General features: G+C 35.8%; 1 protein-coding gene across 2 annotated transcripts; it reads left to right on the top strand.

The window, feature by feature from the left end:
- Nucleotides 1–306: 306 nt before the first annotated feature.
- LOC122974162 lies at nucleotides 307–14,560 on the top strand. Of its 2 annotated transcripts, none has more exons than XM_044342107.1 (13): nucleotides 307–442; nucleotides 5,729–5,805; nucleotides 5,950–6,047; nucleotides 6,145–6,267; nucleotides 6,557–6,668; nucleotides 7,475–7,535; nucleotides 8,984–9,024; nucleotides 9,823–10,007; nucleotides 11,807–11,893; nucleotides 12,050–12,288; nucleotides 13,633–13,737; nucleotides 13,824–13,857; nucleotides 13,986–14,560. In XM_044342107.1, the coding sequence occupies exons 2-12, from the start codon at nucleotides 5,736–5,738 to the stop codon at nucleotides 13,834–13,836; spliced, it is 1,134 nt and encodes a 377-aa protein (XP_044198042.1). In that variant the 5' UTR covers nucleotides 307–442; nucleotides 5,729–5,735; the 3' UTR covers nucleotides 13,837–13,857; nucleotides 13,986–14,560. The 2 variants fall into 2 exon arrangements, with proteins under 2 accessions (XP_044198042.1, XP_044198041.1); XM_044342106.1 differs by having other exon boundaries at nucleotides 310–442; nucleotides 13,824–13,863.
- Nucleotides 14,561–17,742: the final 3,182 nt, after the last annotated feature.

The raw sequence follows: 17,742 nt of genomic DNA, 5'->3' as shown, positions 1-17,742 counted from the left end.
CCCTAAAAAATAATAATCGCAAAACATTGGTAAAACAGACTTATAGTGAATGGATTTGAACTGCGATTTTCTCATCCTCCCATATACAACAGAGATACAACAGACTGCATTAATGTCATCCTTTCACTTTTTATTCCTTGTTGGAATAATGCACACATCAGGCTTTACGTTTCAACTGATAAAGATTTAGAACATCTGTTAATATTTAACTTTTGTTGCAGGTGTTTCATTCTTGTGGTCAGTGCCGTTGTTTGGTTATCAGAACATTTCAGATTAAAGGTTAATACAGGGAGTTGAAACTGTTTGTCGATCAACAGACGTTAAAAACCTCCAGCTCTGAGTTATATGTTTGTTCCTCTTCTGGTTGTTTCACTGGTTGAAGCCGCTGATTAATTTTACCTTCATTCATCAGCTTGATTCAGATTATTTTCAGCATCTAAAGGTAATGTAACCAATAGTTTTCATCATGTTTCTGTCTGCAGGTGTTAATGATCTGATAACAGTAGAGATGGTTGTTATACTGATGAGTTATGTTGCTTTATTGACTGCATTGGTGGAATGAACGAAACACCAGGAGAAAGAAGTTAGAGTATTTATCAATACTCTTATCAGTTCTTTTTCATTACTAAAGAACTGAAGCAGCAGAATGAGGATACCAATAAGAAATAATATTAATCGACACACAAAACATTCACAATCAGACAAAATGCAAAAATTACACCTGTGTAATTAATGCCAAATTTTATTTTTAGACTTGTCACAAACTGTTGCAGAAATTTTGATAAAACAGGAGACACACAAACGTTAAATGTAAACCAGGAAACAAAGCTAAGCTAGCTAGCTAAATAGAATATTTGTATCGGCGATGTTAAAGTATATAAACACTGAAGCACAAACACTTGATTTTGCCTCACAAAGTGAAGCCTGTTTTTTATCCAGCTGCGTATCCAGCTCCTTTTTCTTCTCCTCCCCTTTGCGCTGACAACCATAACGGTTTTTTTTATGAGGGTATTAAACTACTGCAGATACTTCCGCAGTACAACGTTCATCTTATAACCAGTGCAAAGAGAGCAGACAGGTAGGTTTTCTCTTTAAATTTACATTAGTTTTGATCAACTTAAGTTTATGTTTTTGATGTTTTGGGACAAAGATTGAGTCAACTAAGAAATAAAAAATGTCCTTTTTATTTGTATTTCACTGTTACATGTTTTTTGTGATGAAGTTAGATCGGCACTCTGCATCCTCAGTGTCAGGTGTGCTTGTTAAAGTTTTTGGTATTGTTTTCTGCATTGAGTAATGTTCAGCTATATCCTAATGAATATCAACCACAATCCTAAATTTCAGTCAAGGCAACAAGGTTTCAAGTTGAAATATAAAAAAATACGTTAAACTGTTAAACGGCATCTTGAAAAGGGATACACAAAAGTTCTTACTCTTAATTTCCATCATGTAAAGTGACAGAAATACAGAAAAAAAATGTCTGATTAAATGATGTTCCAACATACAAAACTTACTTTTGCAATTCAAATACTATGGAGTAACTGTTGTAGGCAAATAGAATATTTGCATTGATTAACACAACAGTTGAGATGTTAACTGATAGAAATACGTTAACTCACACGCTTGGTGTTGCTTCAGTGTTGAAACCTTGTGACGTACACAACAGTATATCAGCAACAAGTTTTATAGATTTTTTTTACAAGAATACTAAACTATTGTGGATACTTCTGCAGTACAAGGTACAACGCACTCTTCAACCTCAGCGTCAGATGTGCTCGTTACTGTTTTTGATATTGTTTTTTTATGCAGAAAATGTTCAGCTATATCATAATGAATACGGAACACAATCCTAAAATTTAGTCAAGACAACAAAGTTTCAAGTGGAAATTTTAAATATATTTGAAAAACTTAACACAAAAGCTCTTACTCTTAATTTCAGTCATGTAAGAGAGGCAAACATACAGAAAATAATATACTAATACATTAAATAGAGTGCCAAGGTACCACCTTTCTGTAGTGAGGTTGAAAGTACCTACCAAGGAAAAAGTCTGAGGCTACTGGGAAAAAGCAGAAAGATATGTATCCATAGCTAAGGTGCTCAATAGAATACTGGCGGCCTTTTTTCTTGGTCTGCGCCATTTTGCTGATATGATATGATTGTTGTTGTTTTAAGATGTTATCCAGTTGATTAAATAGTCACACCTGCAGCAGTCAAATAAAATAACCAGGTAAGAGGTCCACACGGGTTTTGGAGTTACAGTGACATTCCAATATTTATTTAAAAAATGTACTGTGTGCCCTAAAAAATAATAATCGCAAAACAGTAAACAGGTAAAACAGACTTATAGTGAATGGATTTGAACTGCAATTTTCTCATCCTCCCATAGTCAGGCTGTAGCCACTAGCCAGCCGTACAGACGACTATGGTTAGAATTTTATCTTTATTTTATCTACAAACAATTTATTTGTCCCATTTTGCAGATATCACAGAGATACAACAGACTGCATTAATGTCATCTTGTCACTTTTTATTCCTTGTTGGAATAAAACGCACAAATTAGACTTTATGATTCAACTGATAAAGATTTAGAACATCTGTTAATATTTAATTTTTGTTGCAGATGTTGCATTCTTGAGGTCAGTGCCGTTGCTTGGTTATCAGCTTGCCTTAAAGAACATTTCAGATTAAAGGTTAATACAGGGAGTTGAAACTGTTTGTCGATCAACAGATGTTAAAAACCTCCAGCTCTGAGTTATATGTTTGTTCCTCTTCTGGTTGTTTCACTGGTTGAAGCCGCTGATTAATTTTACCTTCATTCATCAGCTTGATTCAGATTATTTTCAGCATCTAAAGGTAATGTAACCAATAGTTTTCATCATGTTTCTGTCTGCAGGTGTTAATGATCTGATAACAGTAGAGATGGTTGTTATACTGATGAGTTATGTTGCTTTATTGACTGCATTGGTGGAATGAACGAAACACCAGGAGAAAGAAGTTAGAGTATTTATCAATACTCTTATCAGTTCTTTTTCATTACTAAAGAATTGAAGCAGCAGAATGAGGATACCAATAAGAAATAATATTAATCGACACACAAAACATTCACAATCAGACAAAATGCAAAAATTACACCTGTGTAATTAATGCCAAATTTTATTTTTAGACTTGTCACAAACTGTCGCAGAAATTTTGATAAAACGGAGCACAATCCTAAAATTTAGTCAAGACAACAAAGTTTCAAGTGGAAATTTTAAATATATTTGAAAAACTTAACACAAAAGCTCTTACTCTTAATTTCAGTCATGTAAGAGAGGCAAACATACAGAAAATAATATACTAATACATTAAATAGAGTGCCAAGGTACCACCTTTCTGTAGTGAGGTTGAAAGTACCTACCAAGGAAAAAGTCTGAGGCTACTGGGAAAAAGCAGAAAGATATGTATCCATAGCTAAGGTGTTCAACAGAATACTGGCGGCCTTTTGTCTTGGTCTGCGCCATTTTGCTGATATGATATGATTGTTGTTGTTTTAAGATGTTATCCGGTTGATTAAATAGCCACACCTGCAGCAGTCAAATAAAATAACCAAGTAAAAGGTCCACACGGGTTTTGGAGTTACAGTGACATTCCAATATTTATTTAAAAAATGTACTGTGTGCCCTAAAAAATTATAATCGCAAAACAGTTAACAGGTAAAACAGACTTACAGTGAATGGATTTGAACTGCAATTTTCTCATCCTCCCATAGTCAGGCTGTATTGTTGTATTAGTAACATTAAATAGAGTGCCAAGGTACCACCTTTCTGTAGTGAGGTTGAAAGTAAGAGTGAGGATATACCACGTAATCATACCTTTTCCATCTTTTCCAACTTATAAAAAACTGTTTATTCTGCTCTGTTCTGCAATTTTTTGTGTACAAACACTTGACTTTTTTGTCATTAACCCTCTCAAGCTCATTAGCTTTCATCTCTATCTATAATCTCTCTTTTACTTCCTTGTACACAAGCACATGTATACGCATGTTTTCTGTGCTTGTTTGTGTTCTTGGGTCATCATTTATATGTGTGTGTGTGTGTGTGTGTGTGTTTATACTTTATTACTCACATCGTGGGGACACTAGTCTATACAGTCACATTGTGGGGACTCACCTCCCATTTAGGGTGGAGACTTGGTTTAAAATTAAGGTTAGGTCACTGGTGGAAAGTAAATAAGTATATTTACAATTATTTCCATGTGATGTTACTTTATACTTCCACTCCACTATATTTCAGAGGGAAATACTGCACTTTCTACTCCACTACATTTATTTGACAGCTTTAGTTACTTCTCAGATGAAGATTTGACACGATGGATAATATAACAAGCTTTTAAAATACAACACATAGTTAAAGATGAAACCAGTGGTTTCCAACCTTTTTGTCTTTTGACGTCTTACAAAAAGCAGTGTGTAGTCGGGGTCACATTTCACATGTCTATGAGTTGTTAACAGCTCCACCAAATAGTGATTTTTCCCTCTAAACTTCTCACATGCTTTCATTTCAATAAATGTTCAAATGATCCAATATTTCACTGAAATCATAGATTAGGGAAAAAGTCTAAAAGCTGTGTATCAGAACTTAGTTTTTTTTTTTTTTTTGCCTAATTAATTAATTTATCATCTCATGACCCTTCAGATTTATCTGCTGACCCTTTGGAGGGGCCCGACCCCTAAGTTGGGAACCGCTGGACTAAACTAGCTAACTGTATATAAAGTAGTGTAAACTAGCTCCACCTCCAGCAGCTACAACAGTAACATGCTGCTCTAACACTGATGCTTCAGTATTAATTGTTTCGTACAGCTGCAGGTGGACCCATATGCAAAAAGTAAAAACAGATAAGGAAACAGGAATAAGGTAAACATTAATTTATTGCTGAGCACAGTGAAGACAGGCTGCAGGTTCGGGGAAGCTTGAGCAGGTAGCTGAGAGCCAGGAACTGAGCTGGGGCAGGGGCAGTTAGGGGCTGAGGAAGCGGTCCCAACAGGGATCTGAAGAAGCTGAGTAGTGCAGGGTTCCAGGGCTGAGCAGACGAGTGGCAGGGAACAGGGTCCGGAGTCAGAGCAGGCAGGACTACAAAGGAAACGGCGAAGAACAACAAAAACAGAAGAACAAAAGGCTGAATAGCAAAACTGGGAATAAGTTGGCTAGAAACATAGTGAGTAGCAGGGTCTACAATCTGGCAGGGTGGAGTATTTGTAGAAACTTGATTACAGAGACCAGGTGCAGCTGGTGTGCTTCTGCTCTGACTCCGGTACACCTGCAGATAATCACACACATACAGGGAGGGAGAGGGAAACAGACTCTCAGGGCGTGGCAGCAGAACTGGAGGTAGAGGGTGTGGCAGATGATGTCCCGGGGGCAGATGTAACATTAATAATCTAATGATGTCATATATAATAATATATCAGTCAGAGGGACCAAACCACTACTTTTACTGCAATACTTAAACTACAGTTTGCTGCCAATACTTATGTACTTTTACTTAAGTAGGATTTTTCATGCAGGACTTTTACTTGTAATGGAGAATTTTTACAACGGTACATTGGTACTTTTACTTTAGTAAAGGATCTGAATACTTCTTCCACCACTGAGTAAGGTTAGGGTTACATTAAGGTGAGGTTCCAGGAAATGAATGTAAGTCAATTTAATGTCTTCTGAAGTGATGGAAACATGAATGTTCGTGTTACAGGTAGAGGATGTTGTGTGTGCTGGTTCCTCTCCTCCTGTTTGTCGTTACTGAGACTTCCGCCTCGCCGTCCCTATCAGGTAAGAGGAACAATTAGATGCAAACTCATACCTTTCCCCACACCATCTGTCTTGTACGCATTATAATTAAGGAATACTTCACCCAAATGCAACAGTAGACTCCTCATATATTTTAAAACCTTCTAGTTAATAATTTGTCTGTAGGGAATGAGTCAGCCTCTTCCTGCCCACCTCGATGGCACCTGTTTGGGCAGCGATGCTTCACTTTCTACCCCGTGTGGAGCTCCTGGAGCAATGCTAATGTAAACAAAATAAAACACATAATATACAAATCATAATACATGAGATTTAAATATTTCATGGTTTCCTTATGGTTTAATGTGCGTTTGTCTTTGTCAGTCCATGTGCTCTCAGACAGGTGGTAACCTCGTATCGCTCCGCACACCAGAGGAGAGGCAGTTTGTGAGTCAGCTAGCAAATACAAACACTTCTGTCTGGCTGGGTGGATACCAGATACCACAGGTAAAGTGTTTTATCGCTGTTATACTTGCATTTAGTGGCAGTTAAAGGTACCTCTGATTTTGTTTGAAAATCCAAAAAAGCTTGTTGTCCTTGTGTAACTTTCTGAAGATGGTTGCGTGGAAGTACACTGAGAGCCACTTGAAACCAAATCCCTTGAGTGCATACCACATACTTGTCCAATAAAGCTGATTCTGATTCTGAATACTTTAACCAGGGTGGAGCTCTGCCTAAAAAAACATTGCTCTAATGTAACAAGTATCTCTTTTTGTCTCTGTTAATCTCTCTGAAGAATGACTCTTGGTTTTGGAGTGACAACTCCACCTTCAGGATCAGCAGCTGGGTCAATCAGAGGCAGAAGGAGACCAGAGTCGGTGGAGCTTGCATGGAAATGACACCAAAAAGTAAAAAAAAAAATCATTGTAGATTATAGATGAATAATTATAGATCTATTACAAGGCAACTTGTTTTTACTAAATGTCAAGATGTATGTGAATAATTTAGAAGAATTTATCATGATTTGTTTTTTGTGTTGTATAATACTGGTGATACAGCTAGCAGCTCTGTTAGGCACAGTGATACCTTGAGCTAAATGCAAATTTTAACATGATAATATACTCACACTTACAGTATAGTGTTTACTATGTTCACCAGTTTACTTTAGCGTGTTGTCATGTTAACATTCACTAATTAGCACTGAACACAAAGTACAGCTGAGGCTGATGGGAATATCATCAGTTTTGTTGGTATTTCATCATAAACCAACATATTGGGCAACTTTAAATTTAGACCAGATAATGGTGCTAGAGGTAAAGTTATTACAGTTAATTGTGAGGGGGGACGTCAATGTGTGGACCAAACTTCAGGGCAATATATCTAATAGTTGTTCAGACCTTTCAGTCTGTGTTGATGGCGCTAAAGGAAAAGTCAGGGGGTCACCAAAGTCAAAAAGGATTCATTCTCTGTGCACCATGAATGTCTGTACAAAATTTAATGGCAATCCATCCAATGTTAATATATCTCAGTTTGGACCAAAAAATTGACATTGTCATGCTATCATGGCTACAAATACATGCTTGATCTTGTATTGTGTTTCTTAAGAATGTCTAAAAATGGACATGAAACAAAATCCCTTGTAAAAATAATGGAATAACATAGAGACAGAAAGTTTGGTGTAAACAAATGAGCATTTGTGTTTGTTTGTGTTCAGGTGGAGAACTGCATAGCGCCACCTGTGGAGAACTCAGATTCTACATCTGCTCCAAAGCCAGGTAACCACCAATCCCAGTAGATGTAATGGTGGTGGTAAAATGTTTGTAGTGTGAATTCAAAAATTGTGGTAGTTTTCAAGTAAACCAAAAAAATACTTCATTAGATGTTGTGGATACATCACAGCATTTTCATTAATTGAACATTAAACAAACAAGAAGTTAGGTAAGCTAGCTAGGCTACACAAGCGTTAATCTTATTGATACAAATCATTTTAAAGGAAATAGTTCAACATTTTGGGAAATATACTTATTCACTTTCTTTCCAGGAGTTACATGAGAAGATCAATACTACTTACATTTTTGTATGCTAAATATTAAGCTAGAGCCTGCAGGTGATTAGCTTAGCTTAGCACAAAGACTGGGAGCAGGGGAAAACGAGGAGGCAATCAAGGTACTTAAAGTAGCGAAATTAAGCAATGTTTTTATACAAAGAACATTGCAGACTGAAATACAGGAACTAAACGTTGGAAATATGACAAACAGCACATTAAGCTACTTTGTGGTACTCTTGACTCGAGCAAGAAGTGCTGGCTAATGATAGCACTATAATGTGACCTGAAAAGACTTAATTAGCACAAATTAAGTTAATTTTTCAGTGTCAGGGTTTGAAAACCCCACAAACAAACAAAGAAATGTAAAAACAATGAATTGTGATTTTATGGGGAGTAACACACAAGGACTATTTCTTGTCCAAGTGTAGTGACTTCTGGGGATTTATATCTATCAGCCATTAATCTATGAGATCAGAGAAGTTTCTTGGGCATTAAAAACTATGTATGCGTGCGTATTTCAACACAATAAAAATCACTGGGTTGAAATTTTACACAGTTTTGGGTCACTACAGCACCAGCACAATACTGGATTAATGTTACCCAGAAAGCCACTCAAGACAAGAGGTTGTTTTGACCCAGTTTTGGTGTTATTTTTTATTTTACTGTTGGAAAAACTAAAGCTTTATAATATGCTCTTCTCTTTTTAAACTTACATGTCACAGTTTGTTATTGATTGTTAATACCTGGTGAAACCTTTGAATGTCATATGCACATTGTTTTGTACAACAAACAATACATTTTTTAGCTAAAGCGTGTTGTGTGACACTGGGTCAAAATAACAGATGTCTACAGAGTAACCCAATGTTGTATTGGTGCCATGGAGTTATCTGTGGTGAAGGTCAGTGAATTGAAGCAGTAGATGCTTGGGGCCTGGGAGGTTTGAGGTAACAAAATCTTTACTTCCCCTGCAGCTTTATGTGATATCCTATGTGTCGATGATGTATTAAATCCCAGCATGTATTGTGATCGACCACATGTGTTACCTACCTTTTTTGTCTGAACTTAAGGCTCACGTCTCCCTCTTGTATTATGTGCAGATTGACATGTTCTTGAATTACACTGTCATTTTACATTAGCCTAAACACTGTCATCTCCTCTGTCCTTCTCCACCTCCAGTTCTGCTGTTTTCCCCAGCAGCAGTAAACCAGTTAAGCCAGGTGAGCATTAATGTATCATGCATAACTGGATTAACCATTTTTCTAATTTTAGAGAGTTACATGGTGGGACTATTTCTTGGTCGGTGGTCAAATAATATTTAACTAAATACTTTTACTAGTACAATTTCAAGGTACTTGTACTTGAGGGTTTCCATTGTATGCTACTTGATACTTCCACTTCACTACATTTCAAAGGGAAATATTTTGTACTCCAATACATTTATTTGATAGCTTTAGTTACTGTTCAGATTGATGTTTTACATTTAAAAACACATAGTAATCTTCTGAAATACAACAGATTGTTAAAGATTGAACCAGTGCTTACACAAAGCAGTGAAGCGGCTCTTCTGTCATGCTTCAGGCTGTGTGAGTTGTATGCAATTCCACTAAAGAGACATTTCCCCTCTAAACTTCTCACATCGATTCATTTAAAAAGCCATTTTAGGCCCAAAGAGGATAAAGTCCAATATTTAAAAAAACAAAAACAAAACATTAGTCTAAAAATTCTTTTTTTAATTATTTCTTTTTTCCCTCCCGTTAATCATCTCACGACTCCTCATATTTATCTGGTGACCGCTTGGAGGGGCCCGACCCCTAGGTTGGGAACCACTGGACTAAATTATCAGACTGTATATAAAGTACATAAAAATGCCGCTTACACAGTGATGGTGACTAGTACTTTTACATTTATACTTTAAGTATATACTTTATATATTTTACTGTATATAAAGTAGTTCAAATTAGCTTTCACTGTTTTATTTCAGCAATATAAGATCAGTGTATGTTTCTCTCTCTCAGGCCTTGTCCCCGGTGTGAGTTTGTTTGATGTTGTGTGGGGTCAAAGCGACTTTTTGCCGGAGGAGATTTTCCGTTCTTCTTCATTCCTTAAAGAGGTGCGGTCCGGTCAGCCGACGGAGCGCTGCTACACCAGCTTCACCCAGCAGGAGGCGCTTTATCTGCACCGAGTCAGCCACACACTGGAGGTCAGATGTCATCCATTTTGGCTTTTCTCTGACTGAAATATCTCAACGACCATCAGATGCAGTGCCACAAAATGTTGTGCAGACACTCATGTTCCTCAGTGGATGAATTCTAATGACTTTGGTGATTCTTTGACTTTCCCTCTAGCGCCAGCGTCAGGTCAAAATTTAAATTTGTCCACGTATCCTGTGAAATATCACATCTTATTAATGGACTGACACAAGATTTTTTACAGATATTCATGGTTAGCAGACATATTATCTTAATGACTTTGGTGATCCCTGACCTTTCCTCTAGCGCCACCATGAGGTTTTATTTTTGATTTTGAGTGAAATTTTTCTATAACTATTGGATGGATTGTCAAGTACCTGCAAACAGTGGTGGAAGAAATATTCAGATCCTTTACTTGAGTAAAAGTACCAATAAAGCAATGTAAAAATACTCCATTACATGTAAAAGTCCTGCATGAAAAATCCTACTACAGTAAAAGTACATAAGTATTATGAGCTTGATGTAGTTAAAGTATTGCAGTAAGAGTACATAAGTATTATGAGCTTGATGTAGTTAAAGTATTGCAGTAAAAGTAGTGGTTTGGTCCCTCTGACTGATATATTATTATATATGACATCATTAGATTATTAATAGTGAAGCATCAGTGTTAGAGCAGCATGTTACTGTTGTAGCTGCTGGAGGTGGAGCTAGTTTACACTACTTTATATACAGTTAGCTAGTTTAGTCCAGTGGTTCCCAACCTAGGGGTTGGGCCCCTCCAAAGGGTCAGCAGATAAATCTGAGGGGTCGTGAGATGATTAATGGGAGAGGAAAGAAGAAAAAACAAAGTTCTGATACACAAATCTGTTTTCAGTTTTTGGACTTTTTCTCAAATCTTTGATTTTTGCTGAAATATTGGATCATTTGAACATTTATTGAAATGAAAGCATGTGAGAAGTTTAGAGGGAAAAATCACTATTTGGTGGAGCTGTTAACAACTCATAGACATGTGAAATGTGACCCCGACTACACACTGCTTTTTGTAAGACGTCAAAGCCAAAAAGGTTGGAAACCACTGGTTTCATCTTTAACAATGTGTTGTATTTTAAAAGCTTGTTATATTATCCATTGTGTCAAATCTTCATCTGAAAAGTAACTAAAGCTGTCAAATAAATGTAGTGGAGTAGAAAGTACAATATTTCCCTCTGAAATGTAGTGAAGTGGAAGTATAAAGTAGCAACACATGGAAATACTCAAGTAAAGTACAAGTACCTCAAAAATGTACTTAAGTATAGTACTTAAGTTAATGTACTTAGTTACTTTCCACCGAGCGGCCAGTAGTAAGTGTTAGCATGCTAAACTAAGACTTGTAGCACTCCTTTTTCATAATCTTTCAGACACTTCATTGCATTTTTCCTGCCACATACTTAAATTGTGCATATTGGCTTTTACCCGGTACAGAAAATATCACTGATATCACAATATCACTGTTCTTTTTTCCTTCTATTTTTATATTTATATCTTAAGAATTATAATGATAGTGACTAAGATGGTAAGTATTGAACGTGTACGTGTCTGTTCAGTAATATGGTCAAGAGGCCTGATAGTGATCCAGATCATCAGATCAGTGCATCACAAGCAAAAATCCTAAATATCTGATATTGTATAAAGCTGTAGGCAGAGAGAACAAACTAAGCTCTGGTTTGAGTGACGAGACGTTTGCTCTGTGCTGCAAATGTGATTTTGTTCCCCTATCTGAGGTGAATTGGTGTGATTGGTGGTGATGTAAGTGTCCTGTTTCTTCCTGCAGGCCCTGATTAGTACTAGCTTCCAGGGAGCAGATGACATGAGATCACTGCTGCTGGACGCACTTAAACACTACAGAAGCAGAAACCAGGTGAGACTGGATGCATCTTCACAGAGCATTTTTGACCACTAAGAGTCAGAATAACAGCCTGGTCAGATTAAATTGACCCACTGATCAGGAGAAATCAGAAGAAATTTAATGTCATAGAGGAGAGTTGGATCAAATCTTCATTGTCTCCTCCTCCAGAGTGCCATCGTCTCACCTCTCCCAAAGTGGCTCATATACTCCCTCCAGTCTTTCCACTCTGTGGTTTTGGAGGAGCCGGTCTATTGGCTGGTGGCTCTGTCGGCCCGGGCCTGCCTCCATAAGTATCTGGTGGAGGAGCTGCTCCCCTCTGAGCCCACACTGGTTTCTGGGCCTGAGGCCAACAGCTTCTACCAGCAGTGGAGGAGAGACAGTATGAAGGACGTCGACTGGATAAACAGGTAAATGTTATAACAGTTCTGTAACGCATTTAACACGTTTGTTCCACGCAGGTATACTTTAATTAGCAGGTTTTATTCCATAATTAGATAGAAGCAGACTGATTGATTTATTGAAAGGGGCATTCCCATTTATTATACACATGAAGGTCAGTTCACTCATTGGTTCATATTACTCCACCTGCTTCCTGGGAGTACCTGTGCCCAATTCTCCAAGTCACTATGGGCGTTTTCAAACCTAAAGTTTGTTTTGTACGGTCCGAATTAGCGGATGAGTTGGTAACTCACCTGGTTTAGTCTCCTTTCACATAGAAAAAAGATTAAAGTGAACCAAAATGCATCACTAAAAGCCAGGTGAGTTCATGTGAATGAGAGGGTGGTCCTTAATAAACTCCTATCTGCCAAATATCAAGAAGGCAATGTACTTTTTTTAGCAGCCCAGGTTGGACCTCAACTGCTGCTAGCAGCTCTTGATTTAGCACACCTGGCTATGGAAGCCATTTAGCTTGAACTCAGTTGGGTCAGAGGTCGGATCACGTTCCCACCACAAACAAATCGCTCCAGAATTGTTATGTGACTGGACCGAGACCACTTCATCTAAAGGGTCTCTGAGCAATTGTTTTGGAAAAAAAGGACAGATTTAAAAATTTTCAAGTGTGTCTTAAACCAACAGTCAGTGAATCCTTTTTTTCTTGCTGTAATCATTCGTCCTGTTCATACTGACCATTAGAAGATCCCTTCATAATGCACTTACAATGGAAGTGATGGGGGACAAAATCCACAGTCCTCCTTCTGTGCAAAAATTTATTTAAAAGTTTATCTGAAGTTAATATGAAGCTTCAACGTCCAAATGAGTCAAATCAAGTAGATATCTTTCAACGTTGCCAAAGTTCCTCTTTTTGTTACTATACTTCCACCGCAGCTCAACAGAGAAACACTGTCCGAGGAAACACAAAGAGTGAATTTGATGCTAAAAAGACTGTAAATGTGTCAGATATCCACTTGATATGACTAACTCAGACTGCTGAAGCCTCATATAAGCTTCACATCAACTTTTAAATGACTGTGTGGACACACTGTGGATTTTGGCCTCCATCACTTACATTGAAAGTACATTTGAAGGATCTGCTGCGTTAATTTTGACTCTGTCTTTTTTTAAATCTGCCTCCCACAAGTGTGTGACATGTTTAAGCTCAGGAGCCAAACTTTTTCCAAATTCATGAAAGGTATTTTGGGAGGAATATCTCTGAAAACTTTTTTTTTTTTTTGAAGAACAAAAGAGTGTGATCGAGTAAAACAGGATAAGAGAAACAGTGTTTTTTTCTGTTTTTTACTTGTTTGTGACAGGTACAGAAAGGTTTTAGAGAAACACCAGGATCACATGGACGAGTATCAAGCCATCAACATCTTCAGAGAGCACATGATGAACCAGAAGAGTCTCTACCAGGCTGTGTAAGAACAAATCAATATTTACAGCTATTGATCTATCTGTCTGTGGGGGATCAATGTGGGTCTGAATGTGTGTGTTTCTCCTGCAGAGCCTGTGATTAGAGGATGATGAATGTTGATGAGGTAAAGGTGAGTCATGCATAAAAAATGCAAAAAAATATCCATCTTAACAAGTAATTTAGTGTCATTTTCTTAGTTATTTTTTAAAATTCAGCTGTTAATAATCTCAAACTCTATTTTTGTATTTTCAGTATTTTTCCAAATGAAAGCAATAGGCTTTTGAAACGAGATTGAAACAGACCTCTCCATCAGGATCAAGGAAATAACCTCATATATCTTCTACAAGGTTTTCTTGTAGTCACAAAACCTCATGCGAGAAATGTTGAATTTAAGGTTCATTATACTTTCAATGCATTGTTTGCAATAAGAAATACCTTTTTGTATTATTTCTAATAGGGGTGTCACAATATACTGGTATTGACGATAATGGTGATATTTCAAAAATGAAATATTCATATCATGTTAATAATACACATCTGATAATACCATGTGAATAATCCAGCACCTCTTAAATAATTTCCGTTTCTTTCATTTCTCACTTTCCCCCCGGGGGAAAAATTGGACAAGCTGCCCACAATTAACTGGTCTTAAATCTGAAATATGTCGTGTAAGTGTAATTGTTTTTTTTGTAATTTGTGTAGTGAAAATCTGATATTGTGACAGCCCTAATATCCAATAATGCCAGTCTATTACTACTTACTGTATATGTACAATATGTTGTCATCAACATCAACAATAAAGGGAAATAAAAGTTAGTGAGACTTTCTGTTCATTTGTGTTTTTGTTTATATCTTGGTGTGATGTTTACACTCAGAGATAAGTAATCACAAACAGAAACAAACAGCTGTCTCTGTCTCCCCCTGCAGGCTGACACAGGACACTGCACTCCAGAAGTATTTCACTTACTACTGTACAGATACTACTATCACTAGTACTTTATTCTGCTGTTACTGATACTGTTACCACTACTTTTTAAACTATTATTACTACCACCAATATGATCTACTAGTATTGCTGCTACTACCACTATTACTGCCACTAACTTACTAGTACAACTGTTGCTTACACTTCTACTGCTACTTCTACTACTATTACAACAAGTAGGCTCCCATTAAGTTTACTGTAACTGTACTCATGCTTCTATACTACTGTTTCTACAAATACTATCACTGTTTATATCTCTATTACAACTACTGGTTGTCATAGCTTGTACTGCTACTATTACTGCAATAATACTATTGTTTATGGAAATACTACTACCACTGATACTTTCAATATTTTCAATCACATCTACTCTACTGTACTATCATTACTTTCAGTACTACCATTATAACAATCACAACTACTACTCTACTACTGTAGTACATTTACTTCTACTATTCTAACTATCACTACTTCTACGACAAGGGCTACTCCCACTATTACTCCTTTTACTACTACTGCAGATACTGCGTCTGCTAGTCTATTAGCCAATACTAAAACTATTATTACTTCTACTTTTGCTGTTTCTAGCACTACTATTACTTATAATATTATTTAAAGTACTAGTACTATTATTATCAATATTACTACTTCTAACTACCCTGAAACTGCCACTATTACTATTACTACTACTACAACTACATTTCCACTTCTATTGCTATAAATACTGTACCACTACTACACTACCACTGGTACAACAACCACTTGCTTGTACTACAGCTGGTACTACTACTTTAACTTCTGCAGGCTACTAGCACTAGTCTGCTGGTTGAAACTAAAAAGGTTAAAGGTTATATATGTGTATATATATATATATATATATATATATATATATATATATATATATATATATATATACATATATATATATATATATATATATATAAATTCAGTTTGGGACTATGAATTCGTATCAGTCATTTCTATTTTATTTTATTTGTACACACATAAGACTGCATAAAACCCAGATAATAATTAAAGAAAAACAAAACAAACAACAAAAATAAAAAGCTAACATAATTTAGGAAAATACAATGATGAAATAAGTTATGACAATAAGCACACAAATGAAAAAACTAACCACTCAGTTGACAAAAATCCCATAAAAACAAAGAAATATATGAGAGACAGTACGGAGAAAAAGAAAAAAAATAGACATCAAGAAACAATGTGATGACAATTTCCTTTTAAAACTTTCAAAATATAACAAGCTCTTGATAACATGTACTTCCATATCTTTTTGTTCTCTTGTTAAATTTCATTTTATCTTTATCTTATATTTCTCTTTAAGTCATCATTGTAAATCTTTTGATATCATCTTGTGTAGCCAGATGAAGCATTTTTTTAACGGAATAGTATGTCCCTGGTTTTATTTCATGGTATCTACTGTGTACTGGTTTCTACTGGCAGTGGTGTTAGTATTCAGATCCTTTTAAAAGTCCTGAATTGAAAATGTTACTTAAGTAAAAGTACAGTAGTATTTTCTGCTAAATGTACTTCAAGTAAAAAAAGTACTTAATATGCAGACTGCCTTCTTTTAGAGTGTTATTGAGTGTTATTATTATATTATATTGTTTGTTTTTAACACTTACAAATACATTTAAGGGTATTTTAATGCTGCAGTTCATCAATGTGGAGCCAATTTTAGGTATTTTGGGTAGATTAATAGTAATAGTACTGCATCATATTATATTAAGTGTATCATCTGTTTTTTTATAATAATAATTTAATAATAACTTTCACACAAAGTGCACTGCAATTTTTTAAAAAGACAGCAGGAAAAGTGGTTATTCTTAAAAACATATACAAATTCTGATATCTGCATTTTAGATCAACAGCTAAACTAAATTGCACAAGAACGGAAACACTTGAAAATTGGTCAAAAGCCTTATAAAGCAATATATGTAACCTCACATGTGTGGCTGTAGAATGGTAAAAAGGACTGATGTATCTCTATCACCTCATATTAAATATGTGTGACTTTAATGTGGGTGCATATGTGTATGTATGTGTGTGTACATGTATACACTGTACGTGTGTTGAGCCTCCGTTTATCTACATGTGTGGATAAGTATCTCTAATACATGTAGAACTATACAAGCTTTATTTATTAATTATTATTATTTATTATTTACATATATCTTATTTTGTTTCCTTTCTTGTCCATTTCTTTTTGACTTGTTTTTTCTTGTTTTTTGGGGGGGCTCATTTGCTTTTTGAGTTGTTAGCTATGTATTTTTTTATCCAAATGGAAAAACAAAACTCATACATATGCTTGTGTACAGGGGAGTAAAATAAAGAACATAGATAAAGATGAAAGTTAATGAGCTTGAGCATGTTAATAGGAAAAAAAAGTTAATTGTTTGTACACAAAAAATACAGAATGGAGCAGAATGAACAAGTTTTTTCTGAGTTTGAAAGGATATAAAGAGTGTTAGTACATCCTACAGAAAGGTGGTACTGAACATTGGCTCTCTAGTTGATGTAACAATACATCATTTTCTATATGTTTGTCTCTCTTACATGACAGAAATTAAGTGCAAGAACTTTTGTGTATCCTTTTTCAAGATGCCTTTTAAATTTTTTACATATTTTTAAAATTTTCACTTGAAACTTTGTTGACTGATTTTTAGGATTGTGATTGGTATTCACTGAACATTATTCAACACAGCAAACAATACCAAAAACAGTCACAAGCACACCTGAAGCTGAGGTTGAAGACTTCCGAACCAACATTATCACAAAAAAAGTGTAATAGTGAAATACAAATGAGATTTTTTTCTTGTAGAAAAGGAGATTTTGAAACTGAAGTACCTCAAATTTGTGCTTAAGTACACTATAAAATGTAAGTTGTTGTTTCATCTTAAAATTATGAGTGAAAGAGCTGCCTTAAAATTTTACATGAAGTCAACAAATAAAAATAGTTCTTCTAACGCTACCAAAAGTTGTCTTGACCAGATATTGCAT

The sequence above is a fragment of the Thunnus albacares genome, chromosome 22, assembly GCF_914725855.1.
Source record: "Thunnus albacares chromosome 22, fThuAlb1.1, whole genome shotgun sequence".
NCBI classification, from domain to species: Eukaryota; Metazoa; Chordata; class Actinopteri; order Scombriformes; family Scombridae; genus Thunnus; species Thunnus albacares.
This window is presented reverse-complemented; position numbering and strand designations above follow the sequence as displayed.